This window comes from Ammospiza caudacuta, chromosome 6 (genome assembly GCF_027887145.1).
Source record: "Ammospiza caudacuta isolate bAmmCau1 chromosome 6, bAmmCau1.pri, whole genome shotgun sequence".
Classification (NCBI taxonomy): Eukaryota; Metazoa; Chordata; class Aves; order Passeriformes; family Passerellidae; genus Ammospiza; species Ammospiza caudacuta.
The window spans coordinates 19662097-19681714 of NC_080598.1; the positions used below are offsets into that span (position 1 = coordinate 19662097).

Sequence of the window (19618 nt, forward strand, 5' to 3'; positions counted from 1 at the left end):
TGTAGGTCATTGCAGTCCACAACATTGGTGCTGCTGTAATAAATAAATTTAGGAAAAAAACACCGAGGAAAGGGTGAAGGCAAACACACAGCCATGTGTAAGGACAAAGAGACCACTGCAGCAATCCTGGCAGAGGTCTGCCAAACTGCAAATGGGAGACCTGATAGAGCCCCCCAAAAATAAGGCATTTGAAACTGAACATGAGCCAGTGTGCTCCAGTGGCCAAGGAAACCAGTGGCATCGTGGCCTGTATCAAAAATAGTGTGGCCAGCAGGGTTAGGGCAGTGATTGTCCCCCTGTACTGGTGCTGGGGAGGCTGCACCTCAAGTCCTGTGCCCAGTTCTGGGCCCCTCACCACAAGCAAGTCATTGAGGAACTGAAGCATGTCCTGAGAAGGGCAGTGGAGCTGGTGAAGGGTCTGGAGCAGAAGTCCTATGAGGAGAGGCTGAGGGAGCTGGGGGTGTTTAATCTGGAGAAAAGGAGCCTCAGGACTCATCACTCTCTACAACTGCTTGAAAGGAGATTGCAGTGCGGTGGGAGCTTGTTTTCCCAGGCAACAGATGACAGGATGAGAGAAAATGGCCCCAAGTTGTGCCAGAGACGCTTTAGACTGGATATTGGAAAAATTTATTCCCTGAAATAATGATCAGGCATTGGAACAGACTGGTCAGGGAAATGGTGGAACCACCGTTGCTGAAGGCATTTAAAAGCCATGCAAATGTGGCAGTTAGGGACATGGTTTAGTGGGGGACTTGGCAGTGCTGGGTTACTGGTTGAACTTGAAGATGTTAAGGATCTCTTCCAACCTAAAGGATTCTATGTTTATAAACTAAGCTGCATGAGGTCCCTGCCTGTGAGGCAAAGGGCAGATGGGACAGCCAGGTGTCACTTGCAGAGGAGACCCCAATCTCCCAGAGCTGGGGTGCTCTTCCCAACTGGAGCTATTGGAGCTGAGTCATTTGACCCCACCTTGGGAATCCTCTCAAGCAGGCAGGCAGGGAGGTTGCAAAAGCATGGCCCGGCCCCAGGGGTGTGTCACCCCACACCCACAGCTAGGGCTGCAGGGGAAGATGTGCTGGTTCACCCCTGGAGCCGCAGGGGATGCAGGGGGCTAGGGAGACATAGCAGCAAGGAAAGGGGCTCATCCACTGTGACAAAAATAGGAGTGAGGAGGGATAGACCCCTCCATTCTGTCTCACGTGTTCTCTAGATATCTCAGCAATGGCACTCCCTGTTTGCTCCACAAACAAGGAAAAGTGTGTAAAAACCCCTAAGCCCAGGCTCATGCTACTCTATCGTTTTAAGATAATATGGTGCAACTTTCACGGTCCCAGCCTATAAACACCCAGACGTGCTCCCAGCTCCTGGTTAAACATACCCACTGTACTTCTCAAGGCTTTAACATCAGGGCAAACATTCCACAGAGGTGCTGAGGGAGCCTGAATGCAGAAATCCTGTCTCCTTGCTGGAGCCACTGGCCTCCCAGCATGCAGGCACTGCAGTGTCAGCTCCAAAACTACTGGGGCTAAGGGACAGAGACAGATTAAAAACTCGGGGGATAAGACCCCCAGTCCCTTCCCATCCTGCAAGCATCCAGGAGAGGATCACTACTGTAACATTCCTTGACACAGCTCCATTCTCCCTTTTTCCCAGTAAACCATTGGAAACATGGGACATGTAAGCTCAAAAAGCAGTGACCCTCTTGCACTTGTATGAGAGCAGTCCCACATGAAGACACAAGCCTTGCTACCAGGAAGCTCAAGCAAAGGCTCATTCATAACAGCAAAGCTTGCCTCTAATCTCTTGGAATCAAAGAAACAGACACAGCCTGGGTCCAGAGTTCTTTGCTGAAGCACTGTGCTGTGTGATGGTACATGACTTGTATGCTGTACTCACCGGCCCATCCCTGCACTCTGGAGCCCACTCCATAGCCATGGGATTCTAGCTGAGACTGGCCAGACTGGAAACACTCGAGGAGGAGCTACCATAGGTGCCCCAGCCTGGAGGCCAAGGTGCAGGTTTTCTGGCCAGCTACAGTTTCCCAGCCACTTCAAAGAGAAGGGAGGAGGACTAGTACTTCACTTGCTCTGCCACAGGCTCCAGGAAAACCTATAAGGGACATAAGGGAGGCCTGGGCCTGGTGTCAGGGCTGTCCTTTTTGTCTGCAAAGCACATTTGTAAAGGGGTTTAGAGCCCTTCGTGAGGGTGGGTTTGCTTGGATGGGGCCACAGTGGGGCTGGTTTATGTCTGACCCACTCCTGCCCACGAGCATCCAGGGGGATGAGATGAGGAGAACGTGAGCCGGAGTGCTCAGCAGCAGCAGCAGCAGCAGCAGCAGAGATGCCTCTGGGGTCAGGCTGCCGGTGCTGCAGACCCGCTATGCCTTGGCCCCTTGCCCGAATGAGCCACACGGGATTTTGCTGAGTCATGCAGTGCCTCGGGGCCGGGAGGGCAGTGCTTTGTGCTGACTCGTGGTCAGTGGCACTCAGCTTGACCACACACCCGCAGGGGCAGGAGGGAAGCAGGTGCTGGCCAAAATAACGGGACCCACCAGGTTCAACCAATGCCTCCAGCGATCGCTCCAGAAATCCTCATCCCAATGGCAGCTGTGCCCCACAGGCAGGCAGCAGGTTTCCTGAAGCTCATCAGCTTGACCAAGATGGGGCAATTTGGAGAGCTCGTGGGACAAGGTACAGCCCAGTGTAGAAATGCCCTCTAAAATGTTTGGGATGGATCACAGATGGGGGGGGGTAGCATGCACCCAGGGCAGCAGGGTCCTGTGTGAGGCCATGGGAGGATGGAAGAGGCTTAGGGACAGAGTGTGGGAAGGAGTTGGTGCAAGTGAGGTGCCAGTGACATGACACAGCGATTTTACAGAAGTTTCATGAACACGAATATGACGGGAGAGGGACAGGAACCTCATCACAAAGCTAGGGGTCCCCCACTCCAGCAGTGCCCAGCTCGTCCCACAGGCTGCTGCTTTCCCATCCCCACAACTAGGCACAAGCAAGAACAGAAAACAAGTCACTCCAGCCCCCAGGACTTGGAAAGGAAAATGTCTGTAAATCCGATTTAATTTTTATTGTTTTTCTAGCAGGTCTCGTGGCTCTGTAGGAGCTCTGTCGCGGCAAACTGGGCAGAGATTAGCTGTGGCCTCCTGAGTTGGTGGCGTGGCACCTCTGAGCCCCGTTACGACACTCCGGTGGTGGTGAAGAGCCCATCCCAGTGCTCAGTCTGCATTTTGAGGAAGGGGCAGACCTCAGGGAGGGCTGGTGGCCGGTGTCCCCCCAGGCTCTGCCCTGCACCAGCATCATTCTCAGTGGCTGCAGGTTGCACAGTACCACCACAGTGCATTTTGAGGGGTGGCAGATATGGCTTGAGATCCCCTCCCGGGCCCCCACTGTGCTTCCCAAAAAAGCTGTGGCCTAGGATATGCCCATCTGCTCCAGAAACACCCAGCTCAGAGGGATTGGAAGGATGAGTGTCCCAAAGTGGAGGTGTCCTGAGGCCAGGGAGAAATATGGGGCTGGGGAGCTGCCAGGGCCCTCTGGGCAGGGGTGCACAGTGACACCCTGAACCCTGCACAGCGGTGACAGCGGGTGGCAGAGTGGCCGAGATCCCTGAGCAGCCGAGCCCCGCGAGGAACTGGGGGTCTGCTGCCTGGGGCTGTGCGCGTGTCCCGCGTCCCCCCTCTCCACTCCCCAGGGAGAAAAAACGCCAGATAACCTGGAAAGAACAAAAAAAAACCAGCCCAGCAGAAGGAAGCTAAAGGCAGTCCAGAACGGGGCACGCGCGGCCGGGCAGGCATCTCGTGACTGATTTCACGGTGTTTATTCCCCTTTCCCGGAGGCTGAGTCACGGCCCGAGGCGCCGGGGGGTCAGCCCGGGGGGAGCCGTGAGGCGGCGCCCCCGGCCCCGCGCCCGATCCCCGCTCCCCGCCCCGGCCCGCCCTCACGTGACGCCGCTGGTTGCAATTTTAGACCGTCAGCTGACTCCAGAAATCCGCGGAGAGGGGCCGCTCTGCCTACAAAAACAGGGACGGACAGCGGGAGCGGCGTCGCGGCCTTTCAGCGTCGGGACCTCCAGCCTCTGACCCCTCACCACCGCCGCCAGCAGCGCCATCGCCGCCATGGGCCCCCGCGGCCTCCTCCTGCTGCTCGCCCTGGCCGGGTCCTGCGCCGCCCTCATCAGGTGAGCGGAGGGGGTTCCTCAGGGGCTGCTGAGCCCCCCGGGTTGGCGGGGGACATGGGAGAAGCACCCCCGGTGCTGCTGCAGCGGTGCCCTCCGAGATCCTCTAGCAGCCCTCCATAGCGGGTGGCTCCCCCTCCATCGGGGAGGGAGGGGAAGGTTCGGAACATCCCCCCCATCTTGCGCATGGAGGGACCTTGCCCCAGCTTCCCGTACATCTGGTGACCCTCTGGCAGCCCGCCGGCCTTTCCCGCTATCCCCTGGCTTTGGGAAAAACACTGGACGCAGCGCGGCGAGGGGCATCTGGCATAAGGCGCTGGCAGGAGCCCAAACCTCACCCACCTCGTACTGGCGCGTCCCCTGTTTTGAGTGGAGCCCTGCTGCCCCCTTTCCCTAGGTATCCCTGCCCTGCACAACCCCTTTAACAGGTGTGTGTTTGCCGTCCCCACACAGGATCCCCCTGACCAAGTTCCCTTCCATGCGGCGGATCCTGAAAGAGGCGGGCAGTGAGATCCCAGATATGAATGCCATCACCGAGTCCATCAAGTACAAGTTGGGCTTTGCCGAGGCGGGTAAACCCACTCCGGAGATTTTGAAGAACTACATGGATGTGAGTAACAACCCCCCTGCAGACCATCCCCTGCACTGCAGCGGACCCCAGCACAGTGTCACTTGTAGGGGTACCCATCCCAGGGAGGGTGAGACATGCCGGCCTGCCACCAGCCAGGAAGGCAAAGGAGGGAGAGATGTTGATCCTCTAGGACAGATTAACGCATCCCTGTGGCTTAGTGAGTGGGTACCAGAAGGTGCTTCCCATTATTACTAAACTAAAAATACTAATACTAGTAATTATAACAATAACAAACAACCCACTGCCACCCAAGCAGGAGCTTTTCAGTTTGTGACCTATTTCCTTTCCCCTTTGTCACTAATTAACAATCATAAATAGGGGCCTGCTCACTTACAATCCTTCCTATCATCTTCTGGCCATTTGGACTCTATTTTTGACAAGACAGGGGCATAAAAATCATGCTCCACTCCTTGAGGATGCTAGCTTACTATGGTCCTGGGGATGCAGGACCCTTCCTCTCACTATCCTTCGTCTTTTGCACTGCCCTGGGAAAAGCCTTTATCTCTACTTTCTTGTCAGCAACTTAAGGAGGAAAGCGAGCTGGGTGGTGGCGGAAAGAGAAGCCAGATAAAGGGTATGAAGTTTGCCCTTGCCCTGCTGCCAGACACGTGTGGGGTTTACTATTTCAGGGTTCCTTACCGGGCAGAGTAGGATATGAGCATTGGCTGGCAGAATAAACCTGGGCCCAGGTATTTAGGCATTAATTCAGCGTATGTTCCCCTGCTGCCCTTCCCCAGCGGTGCTTGTCACCCAGCCAGCGCCGTGCTGTCCTGGGAAGGGCCACCGGTGTTTCAGTTGGCAGTGTTGAAAGCCAGGGCGAGCGGTTGTGTCACGGTGCTGTCTCTTGCAGCCACCGGCTCAGACCGCCACTCAGGGCAGCACTGTTTTCCCTTGTCACACAGGCACCAATCCAACCTGTGGTGGCAGATAAAGGACTGCTGCGTCCCTCCCAGCCTGGCTGAGAATACTTTTGCTGCCAAATGAATTCTCGGGACAAACCCCACTAGCCTGCCTCATGTGCTTCCTGCCCTGGGACCCTTCATGGGTCTGTGTATGTGACAAACAGAGCCACTGTACCGGGGGTTAATTTTCAAGCCCCAGCAATAATTACAGAACCACTGGAAGCAAGTGCTGCCTCCCCATTATGGCTAATTGCGATGTTGCAATGGATTGTTAATTAGTGAGCAAGCCTTGCAAACTGAGCGCACAGGAGGTGAACAGCTTTGATAATCCTGTTTTCTTCCCTTCCCCCCTTTCCCCCCCTCTTTACTGAGTACACGTGGGGTTTGGAAAGGCTACTGGCTGACTTCCCTTGCTTCTCCAGCCTTCTCTCCAGAACCCTGAACCAGGTGCTCACCAGTCAGGATGCAGTTCCCTGCTTGTTTGGGAGGACTGGGGAAAAATGAGTCCATGTAGCACCTGCCTAGCATTCTCCATTCACCCTCACCTCTGTGGAGAGAGGGATACTTTGCCAAGAACTCAGCCATTCAGGTTTCTTCCAGTCTCAGCAAAAATGTAGTCTTAGAGCAAAGGTGTATCCATCAGATACCTGTGCTACAGGGACTTCTCCCAGTCTTTCACGCTGGAGGCCTAAATCCATCTCTGGTGGTGCTGCTCATGCTCTTTGCTCCCACCACTCCTCCAGTCTTCCACCTGTCGAGACTGAGCATTTGTTTATTCCCCCCCATTCCCAGAGCTCACCAGCATCACCAAAACCCCCAGCAGCTGTACCTCCACCTGCAGTAGGCAGTGCTGCTGCTTTCTGCAGCCCACAGTTTCTCTGCAAAGCCACGAGCAAAGCAGCTTCCCAGCCAGTTTCAGCTTTTCAATAACGCAGGTGTTTTGCTTGGCTTCCTTCCATCATTTTTTCTCATCCTTGTAGTGAACTGCTAGCCTGCAGACCTTCCCCCTTCTCTTCTTCTCTGTCTCCGTGCCCCAAATGTCCTCCCCCGCACACGCCCATCCCACTTGTCCTCAATTTATCCTTTTCACACCCGCTGTAATGAACGCTGAAGGGGAACCTCCCTTCCAGAGGAAAAAGGCTGGGAACCCATCGATGCCAAAACCAAGAGGAGGGCAATGTCTAGATAGGAAGCTGATCCTCTATGCAACCCTAAGAGATTTTTTGATCTCTAATCCCTGCTTTCAGCCAGCTGCCTCTGCTCATGGTTCCCTTCTGCTTTGCAGGCCCAGTATTTCGGTGTGATCGGTATCGGAACACCCCCCCAGAATTTCACCGTGATCTTTGACACTGGCTCCTCCAACCTCTGGGTGCCATCCGTGCACTGTTCCTTACTGGACATCGCCTGCAGTAAGTGTCACGGGTGCCAGAAGCTGCTAATCAGCTTCTCCTTGCTGCAAAATGCAGAGCCTTGCATTGCAAATGGAGAAACTGAGGCAGCAGTGTGAAAGGACTTGCCAGAGGCTGATGGGCTTTTTCGGGTGAGAGCTGGAAATACAATCCCAGCTTCCTGCATCCATCCTTCATTAGTCCTTTCCTGGTTTTTTTCTTTTCCAAGTAACCCCTGTACAGGGCCAAATTTTCTCCAACAGCTTCAGCCCTACAGCAGGGGAGCAGCATCATCGGCTGTGATGTTTCTCCCCAAATTATAGACCAATGCTGCTGTTATCCCATTGCGCAAGGCTGACTTTTTTAAGTCAGCCTCTTGCCAGATCTGATATAAACTGTCCTAGTTTCTGGTTTATTGCTGCACAGAGCATGTGTGTGCATGTTTATGGAGTTATAATTAACGAGAGCCAGGTAGGCACAATGAAATGAGAATGTCTTAGGGACTGCAAGCTTTTTTTTATTCTGTGGCATTCCTATGCAGTAAACTTCCACAGCTGAAGATGTAAAACCCAGCTATGGCAAAATGCCATTCAAAAACGGCTGGTTGTGCTGCTTTAGCAAAGTGGAGAAACCTGTGGAGTCAACAACTGCAACCATGAAAGGCATTCCACAGTGCTCATTGGGAGTAGAGTGGAAATTTGGACTTCTTGTACAGACACCTTCTCTTTGCATATGTGAAACAAGATTTAGGACGCTGACAGGGTGGTGAGGTTCAGACCTGGTATGCCTAGGGGGTTCCTCATTTGTAGCAGGGAGATGGTTTCTCAAGGCAGTGCTTTGGGAGGTGCTGGGACCAAAGGGCTCATTTTATGAATATACAGGGGGCTGAACCTCCTGCCAGACTGGAATTCAAACTGGGACCCAGACAGCCTAGCTGGGAAACTCCTTGTGTAGCTCTGTCACTTTGTGCAGGGTTCAGCTGGTTCATCCTCAGCTGCTGTCTGCACCCTCAGCAGCCAGCCATGGGACTGCGCTGGCCAGCTCGTGACTTGGGAGGAGTCTGGGGAGGCAGAATCTGCCCACCCATAAAACCAGGGATATCCTACAGCTCCCAACCCAGCCAACGGGAAAAGCAGCTTAGGCTAGGGAAAAGCCCTTCTCTGAAAATAAAGGGATATTTTGAGTTCTTCCTGTACTAAAAACAATTTTTGAAAAATTTCCAGCTACTCCTAGTAAAAGAAATGCGTAAGTCCATGAGGTGAAAATGTTCCTGCCCCGAGCAGACTATATTTAAAGCCACCCTGGTTCTCCATGGCATGTGGAGGGATACATTTTGCTCTGCTGACTAACACACCACACCAACCACATAACCTCTAGGCTTTTAATACCCAGTGGCCAAATCGGATTTAACAGCCTGAATTGGATCTGCCCACCTAATTCCCCAGACACTGGAAATGCTTTGTTAAGCAATCTGGGCTTGGCAAACCCTGGGTTCAGGCCCATCTTCTCATCATTGAGTGTCCATTTGTCTGGATAAACTGGATGGTGTGGGGCTAGGTTTTGGGGAACGTTAGGTATAAAGGAGCACTAATGCTGTGTGTCCCCTTTCCCAACTGCAGTGGTGCACCACAAGTATGACTCTTCTAAATCCAGCACCTATGTGAAGAACGGCACCAAGTTTGCCATCCACTATGGGACAGGGAGCCTTTCCGGGTACCTCAGCCAAGACGTGGTCACGGTGAGTCACGACTGCCCAGACTGCTTTCAGTAGAGAGCTCGGAGCCGTTCGATTTCAATGGATCTCCTTTCTTGAGTGTCCTGCTCTTATAAAACATCCTTCAGTGCTGTGTTTCCAAGTCCTTTGAAATGACATGGTAATGATGTCTGTTAAGGTAGCAATAACCATGGCAGGCTGAGAAGGGAGAAGGTATTAATCTGCAGGTCAGCAGGCTTGGAGTGGGGACTGCTCACATGGTGCCCCGTCAAACATCGTCTCTGGCCATCCCTCCAAAGCTTTTCCTGGTGACCCCAAAAATTTACCAGCCCAAGCATATTCCAACACCACTGCACGGACTGCTGGTGGTGCCCAGCTTGTTCTTGGCCAATATCCCCACATTAGTGGATGCCCACATGGGCAGCTGCCCAAACACAGACCAGGAAAGGTCTCTTTACTGCCCCATCCTGGTCTCACGTCATGAACTGGTGCTTATGCTTATAAAGGCTGGGTAACACCCTGGGGGTAGTCAGTGTGCAGCTTGAGTTACCTGTGTGGTGGTTGCTTTACAGTTTGCTTTTCAGCAGGCAAAGCCTGAGCTTTCTGTCCTGTGAAGGACAAGTGCCTTTCATGACTTCCTCTCAGGTACAGATGCTCAGGAGAGTTTGCCAGCTGCCAAACGTCAGGGGTGCATGTGCTCTCAGATTACTTGCTCTCCTGGCAGGGATAAGAGCATATGTTTGCTTTGCAGGGGGGGGGAAACAAAGCAAAAGTTTGGAATAAGCACATAAATCTGGGGATTTGGAGGTTTCTATTTAGGTTCAGCTAAAAAGTATTGGTTTACCAATTTCATCAGAATCAAAATGTATCCAGGAGAAGCTTAAAGTGTGTGACTCTTGCAGGATGCACTCTTTAGCCAATTCTTACAGCATGAAGATTTCAGGCTAACCTGGAAGCATCAGCTGTTGCCTCTATGCTGCATCCAGAGATGGATGCAGTAAGGCAAACAGCAAACTTCATTGTCCTTAGAAAGTGTGGGCTTAATGCAAGGGCTGAAATGAGTCAGAAAGAAGATTGCCATTTTTTCTCTTTTTTTTTTGGTTTGTAATTGTCACCCTAGTCCCTGTTTGCTGATTAGTTCTCCATTTCCCAGCAGCTGAGAGGAAGGATTTTGTGCCTCAGTTTGTTTGGGAAGTGGGGATGCCTCTTGTCAGACAGCACAGCTTGTACCGTTTGGTTTCTGTCTGCAAGAAGAGAAACCTCTTCCATGGAGCTGAGCAATGTCCCACTTGTAATAGGCAGGAGCAGGGGTGACTGAAGGTCAGGGACCTTCTGCTTAGACACATGGATGCATCCTCTGCATGTTGTAGGCAAGCTCCCAGTCAGGTATAGTCTTGAAAGAAAGACATTGAAATAACCTTCAGGGTGATCCTCCTGGCTCCAGCCATTCTGGCAGGTGGAAGCAGCCACAGCAACCTCTGGTAGCCCTGACATCTGACCAAAAGATGCTTGTTGGCAGGTAGTCCAGAGTCCCTCAGCCCTAATGGTTTTTTGAGAGGGTGATGAGCTCATGTCAAACATCCTCTCTCATTCTGTGGAGGAGCAATGCCCTGTAGCTCCGCACTCTGCAGGGCTGCTTGCTCTCCAAAGAGCAGCAGGTTCAGCCAGCCCTCTGCTGCTCAGACATCTCATCTCTTTATCACAGCCCAACCTTGGGATGTCCTTTAAGGACAGCAGAGGAAACTTAGCTGGCCATGGGGCACAGTGTCTCTCCCATGACTGCAGTGCAGATGCACTGCACAGATTACTTTCCTTGCCTCTCCCTTGTGCCTCTACATCCCAAGCCCTGGTGCCAGGCTGTGCCTTAGAGGCCCTTATTTCTTGGTCTGCCTTTGCCATCCAGTGCTTAACTACTGGCTGAGGCCACCAACAAGGAGGCCAGGCAAGCTGTGGAGTGCTGACACCCATCTGCAAAGTGCTGGAGGGTGGCCACCACGCAGCTATCCACTGGTCATGGTTTTTGGTTGCTCAGTTTCAGGGCAATAGCCAGCCAAGAGACAGAGACAAAGGATCTGTGACCTGGCAGGAGCACTCTGCTAAAGATGGTCTTGGGTTTCAGCCCTGCTGAAACCAAGTGCAGGCAGGGTCTGTTGAGAATATCCATGACTGGGCAGAAATCTGCCTCCCCCTTGGGATGTGCAAGCAGAGCAATATTCAGACACACCTGACACTCAGTGTTATCAGTCCATTGCATTTTACTGTAAGCAGAAGCTTCACTGAACTCTCCGAGCCGCTGAGGATCAGTGGTGCCAAGGGGTGGCTTTTGTGAACCCGGGCTGTACAAGTGGGGCAGGCGCTGGCGAGCGGATGCGTTGCTGTGCGCGCTTCCCCCACATCCTGCCCTGTGGCTTTCAGCTTTCGCAAGGCTCGATCGCCCTTTCCTAGTGCAGTCCTCCAATACCATTAAAGGCAGCACTGCTGTCCCAGCCTTGTGTTGTCTAACCCTGGGGGCATATTAGTAATTTACAGGGATCGTTATCTGCCATCAGGTAGGAGAGGCCAGCTTGTCAGTCCAGCCTGGCTCACTACAGGGCTGCTAGCTGCAGGCTGAGAGGCTGAAATTGTCCTAGTGTGGATGCTAAAATTGCCTCTGGTCAGCCAGAAGCTCACAAGCCTCCTGAACTGCTAGAGCCAGAAGCCAGCAGATGCATCCTGCTCCCCATCAGCAGAGCTATCCTCCTTTCTCTGATCATCTTCTTTCTGGGGATCTGCCCTTGGAAGGCGTTTCAGCTTTCCAGTGGGGAATGCCAGTCCTTCTCATGGCTGGCAAGGGAGATGACCTTTGAATTCTCAGTACTCTGCTTGCTATTTTCGTGCTTCATACTCAACCTCACTTTCTTGTCTGGGTCTTCTCCGCTTTCACAGGAGGTCTCTGCAGGCTGGTGGCTCTTCCAAGAGATTCAGCAATGTCCTGGGGTTGTTTCTTATGTAGGGGAGATCACAGGGATTGTGGGCAGAGATGGGAGGGATTTGTGCTCCCAACCGAGGATGTGTGGAGCACCCAAGGAGGTAGGATACACAGATGACTTAGAAGATGTACAGAGTGGGGAAGAAGATAAAAGGAACAGCACAAGAGCTTTTCAGACTGGGAGGAAATGATGAAGTATGTGATAGAGGAGGAAGTGGAGGAGGGACAAATGGATATGGGTCCTCTGTGGAAAGAGGAGGGGCTGCAGAACAGCAAGGCCAGTGCTGGGACACTGCAAAAGGCTAAAGGGATTCTTCTTTAAAGTATGCTGGGCTTTGCAGGGATTTGGGAGGTTCCACTGAGCCAGAGTTGCCAGTCTCTTCCCCTGACAAGAGTGGTTTCTGCAGCTGCCTGCAAATGCAGTGGTGGAAGCAGGCAGGAGTGTGGCAGCACACTGAGGGATGTGCTGCGGCCTGTGTTCAGTGAGGGTCTGTTACCACCCAGGTCCCCTGAGTCAGTTTTCTTTACAATCTGCTTTTCCCTTCCCTCCCCATCTCCCCACAGCTTGGTGACTTGAACATCCTGGATCAGACCTTTGGGGAGGCCACAAAGCAGCCAGGCATGACATTCATCGCTGCCAAGTTTGATGGCATCCTGGGCCTGGCATTCCCAAAGATCTCTGTGGAGGGCGCCGAGCCTTTCTTCGATAACGTCATGAGACAGAAGCTGGTCGAGAAAAATATGTTCTCTTTCTACCTGAACAGGTAGTGTTGGGTTTGGTGGCACACCCCTGGTTGCAAGGGCAAGCCCAGTGGGCTTTCCTCTGTTTTCCAGTAGCATCTCTTGTCATCTGCTGTTTTACACTCTGGACAGCACTTCCCAGTTGAGGAAGTCACAGCAAGTTCTGCTTGCAGGAGCAGTCAGGCCAAAATCTCTTATGTTTGCTGCTCTGAAGTAAGGAGAAGGAAGTAGAAATGCAGTTCTTTTACTGATAAAAAGCTGGGTGGATCTCTGACCAGATTTCTTAACTGATGAATAGACAGAGGATGTTTCCAGAGGAAAGAGAAATAGAAATAAGCAGGGCTGTGTTTGTGAGATTAATATTAGTGCAGTCCCCTTTATAGAGGTGAACAGCCCTAGTCTGCTGCCAGAATCCGTAAGCCAGGTGGTCACCACCATGTCACCTCCTCAGCAAAGGTGCCCCCCATCAGTCATCACTAATGAGGGGCCAGTGCTCTCTCACCACCCTGGGAGATGCTCCTCTGCAGCTGCCAGCACCTTCCCACCCACTGCTGCTCCCCACAGGACACCCCATCACTTTTCTGGCACCATGGCAGCGACTCTGAACTACTTCAGCCCAAAAAGTAGCACGCCTAGGGCAGAGAGGGCTGCTGCTGGCCATTCAAGCACCAGCCCTCCCCCATCACAATATTTCTTCCCATCTGCTCAGCAGTGAGCTCTTATCTGATGGTAACCTTGAAAGGATTCACTTCAAGGCTGCTGGTTGGCAGAGTTGAGTGCAGATAACCTAACCCTGCATCAGCTGTGTCCCGCCCTGCACAGGCACTTTTTACAAGCTGATTCAGGAAGTCCCTGTGTCAGTGCCTGGTTCCCCTTTGCCATCCCCCTTCCCTGCCATGAGTTTCTTCAGGTTTCTGTGAGAAAGTACCAGGTGAAAAGCTGCAGGATGCTTTGGCTGGGCCAAAATATTCCCATTTCCCCATCCCAGCCTGTTTCACAGTACCTGTCCTTATATTGATAGAACATAGCATGACATAATTTATCTGTCTCCAGTACTGTTAATGCTGTGCTTCACCTCTAAACACCCCAGCACATGTTTTGGGAGGCATTGAAGCAGGTTGTTCTCACCCTGTCCTTGATGTTCACAGGTTTGGGTGTTGTTTTTCAGAGATCCCTCTGGTGAACCTGGCGGTGAGATGGTCCTGGGAGGGACTGACCCCAAGTACTACAAGGGCGAGTTCAGCTGGTTTAATGTGACACGCAAGGCCTACTGGCAGATCCACATGGACTCGTAAGTTCCCCATCAACCTGACTGCGTGCAGGGGGTCACATGTGCTGACAGCACATGCCTGAGGCTTCAGTGAGACCCTCCTCGAAAAGGAATCATCCCTGCAACACATCCACACCAAAAAAAGCAGATTAAATCCCACCCTAGGGCTGGATTGTTTGTCGCTGGAAGGAGACAAAAGGCAGAAGCCATAAGGAGATGTTCCGCAAAATCCTTTCCTCTTGTTTGTGCCCTGACCCGTGACCTTTGAAAGGATGCCTGCTGCATCCCTGCAAAGCAGAGCAGAATGCCAGTGTGTGCTCCTTGCAGGCAGGGCGAGCCCCATAGATGAAGCCCCAGTTGTGCTGAGCTCTCGGCAAGGCCTGAGCTGCATGGCTGTCCTGCACACGGCTCCGGAGGAGCAGGATGAGGCCTCAGGAAGGCAGCCCTTGACTGAAGGGCACGGCGCAGCAATCAGCGCGCATTGTTGGAGGCACAGGGGAGGAGAGCGGGCTGAGCTGACGGCCGCCAGCCCCACGGTCTATTCTGAGCTCTCCCACGTGATGGGAACTTAAAAGTGCCCTGTGATCAGAGTGTGTCCTTTTCCTGGGAATTGCATCCCTCCCCAGCGCGGCGTTTGAGTTCTCATTTTCCCCCAGAGCTGCAGCGTTGGCAGAGTATGGCAGACCCTTGGCGAGCAGGCTTTGTCTTTCTGCGCTGCTGTGAAATGCAATGCGGGCGAGGAGGCCAGGCAGCTCCTGGCTTGCCTTTTCTCTGCACAGGAACCCTTCCCTTGCCCATGGCTGTCACAGCACCCTTTAACCCTTTTTTTCCTGCAGTAGCACAGTACTGTAAAAGTCCATAATTCATTGTCCTTAGCTCTCTCCCATGTCCATTAGCTGTGACACTAGCTCTGGAGTGCTGGTAGCAGGCAGGGTACGAGGCAGCATCCAGGCTCTCTGCAGAAATGCAGTTACACTTCAAGGCACCTGCTCAGTCACGAGCAGACAACAGAGAGCCAGGGGGTCTGTGCATTGAGTTGGTGCTGCATCAGTGTTTCTGAACATCTGTCCTTCCTGGATGGGTGTCTCTTACAGCCCTCCCTTGCTTGCCTGCATACTGCTTCCTGCAGCCTTCTCTGGGAGGCCTTTAAGGGTTGTCTAATGTCTGGGCATCTCTCCCCAGGGTGGATGTTGCCAATGGGCTAAGCGTGTGTGAGGGGGGCTGTGAGGCCATTGTGGACACAGGAACTTCACTCATCACTGGCCCCACCAAAGAAGTGAAGAAGATACAGCAGGCCATTGGTGCAAAACCACTCATAAAGGGAGAGGTGAGGCCGGGCTGAAAATGTGGGTGTCTATGGCCATAACAGCACCTATGCTTGCACCCTACTTTGTACCCAAATGCTTGTTGGGACCCTAGTCTTCTGCTCCCTCTCGTCTTAGTTCCCAGGCTGTGCTCCTGGAAAAGCCACTGGCACAGCAGAGACCCCTTCATCTCTTCACCCTGGGCAGCATGCACTGCCCTACTCATGCTCAGGGTAGAAAGCCCAGGTCCCATGAACTTTGGAAATCTTTGAGTCACTTCTGCCACCCATCTCTGGATGGTGGAAGAGAAAGGATCTGAGATGCAGCTGAGACAAAGGATTCACATTAATATGAGTCCAGAGACACTTTAATTAAAGAATATTTCATGCAAATGGCAATACTTTGTATGAAAGTTTTCAACCATCAAAGCTAATCTCACAAGACTTTTCCCTCCCTAAAATTTTGGAAGAATATGGATTATAAAGACCCTGTAGAAAAAAATTGCCTGTTCTGAAAGCTCTCCCAAATCAGAGCCATGAGCATTTGTGGGGCTTTTCTTTAGTGTCAGAGACCCAAAGCTGCAGCAACAGTTGGCTTAGACCTGCCATCATCCTCAAGGCTTGCCATTGTCTGTGAAACTGGTTTTGTCTGTGTACTGAGACACAGCTGCCTCTCCTCTGGTAAAAACCCCCAGCCATGCCACATCAGCTGTGGCATCCTAGGACTCAGCAGAGCCAAAAGCTGAATCCAACATCCCTTGGCTCCATGCCTATCCATAAAGCCCTCTTGCCCCTCAACTTGGAGCCCTAGGCAGGGAGCAGCCTGCTTATCCCAGCTCAAGCTTCTGCACTCTGAGCTGAGCTGGTTTTAGGGAAAACCACAGCAAAGATGTGACTCTGCTCAAGGAAGACTTTGGGAGAGTGTGGGAGGTCCTATCTAAAACCTTTACTGTTGCAATTTCAGTACATGGTCCCCTGTGAAAAAGTGCCAACGCTGCCTGTCATCTCAATGAAAATAGGAGGGAAGTCCTTCAACCTCTCAGGAGACCAGTATGTCCTCAAGGTACGTCCAGGCAGATTTTTCCAGCCTTATGCTTCTTCCCCAAGGCCTGGCTTTTGCTTCCACTGTGACAAAACACAAGAGCAGCCAGAACAGTGCTGGAGCTGGTGCTCAGGAAAAAATCTGAAAGGTTGGGGTGTCAGGGTGGTGGTACTGCAGATGGATCCACCTAACTTCATCAAAGTCTCACAGGAGTAAGACCCCCTGCATAGTGCTCGTGAGGAATAGCACGGTGGTTAAGGTAGGGGAGGCAAGCTGTTGCATCACTTCCAACAAACATTTAGCTCTTTTCTGCTGTATTCTGGTGCCATGAGGCCAGTCTTATTATAGCAGAGGCCACCAGCCTGTCATTTAAGCTGTCTGAATGAACTCACAAGGACCATCTTGTGCAGCCCTTCACCAGTGGCTCTAATTCAGAGCTGTGTGGGCTGGGAGGTTTATGGCCACGTGCAGCTTTGCTTGATGCTTTTGTGCCTAAGGGAGGGAGAGCTGGGTTTGCAGTTGTAGAAGTGGTGGGTTGGGGTCACTTTGGCAATCTGTGGATCTCAGTCTGGGAGAGGCTGGAGCGAAGGCAGCCTTGCAGGTGTTCTTGACAAGCCTGCAAGGTTGAAGAAAGGGAATGGCCTGCTTAAATTGAAGCTCTCACTCTTCTTTTTAGATGACTGCACAAGGAGAGACTATCTGCATGAGTGGCTTTTCAGGCCTGGACATCCCACCCCCCGGGGGCCCACTCTGGATCCTAGGAGATGTCTTTATTGGACCCTACTACTCCGCCTTTGACCGTGACAACAACCGTGTTGGCTTTGCCACAAGTGCCTAAACAGCTGCCCCCCACTGCCTCTGCCACACACACACTTAAACACACACACATGGGAGCTGTAGAGAAAGGTTACCAGTATTAGAAGTCCAGTGAGTGGAAAGGAGAAAGAAAAAAAAAAAAAGGAAAAAGAAACAGAACTAGATTTAAAATTATATGGAAAATAGTCATTAGTGCCCTGCTAGCTACTTTTTCCACTCTGAGTAAGTGGTGCTGGGAGGTCTCTAGCTGACAACTCCAGCTGGAGTAGTCCCTTGCTTTACTGCTAGGTCTTCAAGTAGTTCTTTTTGAGAATGATTCTCAGAGCTAAACAAGGCCCTCTCACATCTCCCAGCACTGGGGTCCTTCCTGGGGGGAAGGGGAGCAGCTGGCTGAAGCCAGCCCCTGGCACATCTGTTCGTGCAGAGAGGCTGTGCTACATCTCTTGGGTTTGGTCTTCTGTGCTGGGGGAGAGGGACGAGGGAAGGCTGTCCTGCACATCAGTTCTTACTGCTTTTTCACTCGTGAAGTGGGGGAGTGGATGGCCTGGGAGAATCTGTCTTTATGACCCCTCCTTGGAGGTTGAAGCAGTAACCAGTAGGTCATTTCTCAAGGAGTTTGTGCTAGGTTTGGTCCTAGGAGAGCATGTCCTGGGCTACAGCGATGGGGAAGCATGGTAATGTGCCCAGAGGGCGAGTTTCAGAGCCTGAGGGCTGTGGTGGTGTGTTTTGTTTAGTGATGGCATTAGTGAGAGAGCTGGGAGGCATGGTGTCCACATCCCTGACATAATGGGACATGGGTTTGTAGGGGGGCTCTAGGCAGTGGGACTTTTCAGTCAGTATGAATATTAAGGGGGTCAAGATAGGTTATAATAGAGGTAACTTGAATGCAGGGCCATGAAGGTCCAGCCTTCTGCTGAGCAAAGTCATGTGGCACAAGTTCTCTTGAGTTTAGTGACCTTCTCCCAGGTTCCCCAAACAGTAGATCTTCCCAGCTTCAACCACAGCCAGTGAGTTGAGAATAATGTTTCCTGAAGCAACTAAGTGATCTACAAGCTGAAATCATTCTGGTAAAATCTGTGTTTGTCAGCCACATAAGAGCTTTTGGAAACATGATTCACAGCATTTGGCACTGCCCAAAACTCAAGAGACAGTTGGCAGAACCAGCAAACCTCCTGGGCAGGAGGATGCCATGGTAGCTGCTGGACTTACATTCGCTTTCCCTGCTGCCCTGTCCCAAAATCCAACTGCCTTTAACACCCTCTGTACCTGCTTTCCACTTCACTAATGCTGTTGAGGTCTGTTATGTCCAGCTGTGTTGCAGAGAGAATGAGGCACAATCCTGCTTTGGATTTGGCTGATTTAGCTGTGCACACAGATCCTCCCAGAGAGCTGGGGTCTGTGCATGCAGAGCCCCTTGCTGGGCTGGCACTGGTAGGCAGATACTGGTGGAGCTGGGAGCATGATAAAATTAGTTTTAAGCAGTACTGGAAAGCAGAAGAGAGCCTGCCAAGAATCCGAGGCCCTAAGCTGGGAGTAAAAGACTCTCTTCATTTGCCCAGTGTGCTGGATCAGGTCCTGAAGGGAGTGGCAGCAGATAAGGAACAAAGCTTGGAGTGGCAGAAAGATAAGATCCGTGGCGGCCATGACCTCAAACCAAGCTAAACAGATGGCAAAATCCTGCCTACCCAAAATTCACTCATAATCCTGCCAGCAGTAGCAGTGGGGCCAAGAAATTTCTTGAGAAAGGTCTTTGGGCAGTGAGTGAATAGACAGTTTTGCCCAGTGGAATAAGTTTGGCATTATAACCATGCTTCTCCTTGGGGGGTCTGGCATAGACAGTGGGGACAGGCATAGGCACACATGGGACACATGCTTTGTGCCCTACAACCCCAGATGTGACAAATGCTGCTCCCCAAAGCTTCCTTCTGCCTCCTCATAATCTTCACCTGGAGCTCTGCATCTGGACACCAAAGGACATCTGTTTAAGACTGGTCAGAGAACAGTAGCATGTTACCAAAAAAAAAAATCTTCATAGCTGCTCCAAAATTAGCAAATATTCAGCACCTCTCCAGAGATCTTCAGTTTCACACCAGTTAAGTGCTCCGAGCTCCTCCAAGTTCTGCTACATCCCTTCCCAGCCCCAGGATTTCTTCAGTATGGGAAGACAGAGTTGGCCTCTTGGGTCCCTGGTGAACACATCACACCTGATGTGAGGTGGAAGCTTGACATGGACCTGGCAGTGGCTTTTGAACATCTTCAGGATCAGATTGAAGTGGGATGTGCAGCACAGCCCCAGATGGAGCCCTTGGGCCGTGGCTGTGCTGGGCGTGGTCCCAGCACAGTGACTCCAGGGGGCCGGGTCTGTCAGCAGGCAGGAGGCAGCTGCCTGGGAAAGCATGGCCCAGAGTGATTCTCTGAGTGACACACTAGGATAGGCTGGAGGACCAGTTCACTGCAGTCTTCCCTGAATAGGTCTCTTCCCCCTGTTATGTTATTTGCATTTTTAAACCCATCTCTAATCGTGTGACTGGTTTTTTAAAATTATTTTGCTGTCAGAATTGTCTCTTCACAGAAAATTGAACAGAAAATACAGTATTTTCCCCATTAACTCTGAGAGTGGTCATTCTTTTGCGGTTTGAGATGACAAATTTTGTG

The 19618-nt window shown here is 52.0% G+C and overlaps 1 protein-coding gene across 1 annotated transcript; it reads left to right on the forward strand.

Annotated features, from left to right (window-relative positions):
• Positions 1-3646: 3646 nt before the first annotated feature.
• Positions 3647-19571, forward strand: CTSD (cathepsin D). Its single transcript, XM_058807827.1, has 9 exons — positions 3647-4191; positions 4642-4798; positions 7007-7130; positions 8729-8847; positions 12356-12555; positions 13701-13823; positions 14985-15129; positions 16070-16168; positions 16824-19571. Exons 1-9 carry the CDS (start codon positions 4130-4132, stop codon positions 16983-16985), a joined length of 1191 nt encoding a protein of 396 aa, XP_058663810.1. The 5' UTR covers positions 3647-4129; the 3' UTR covers positions 16986-19571.
• Positions 19572-19618: the final 47 nt, after the last annotated feature.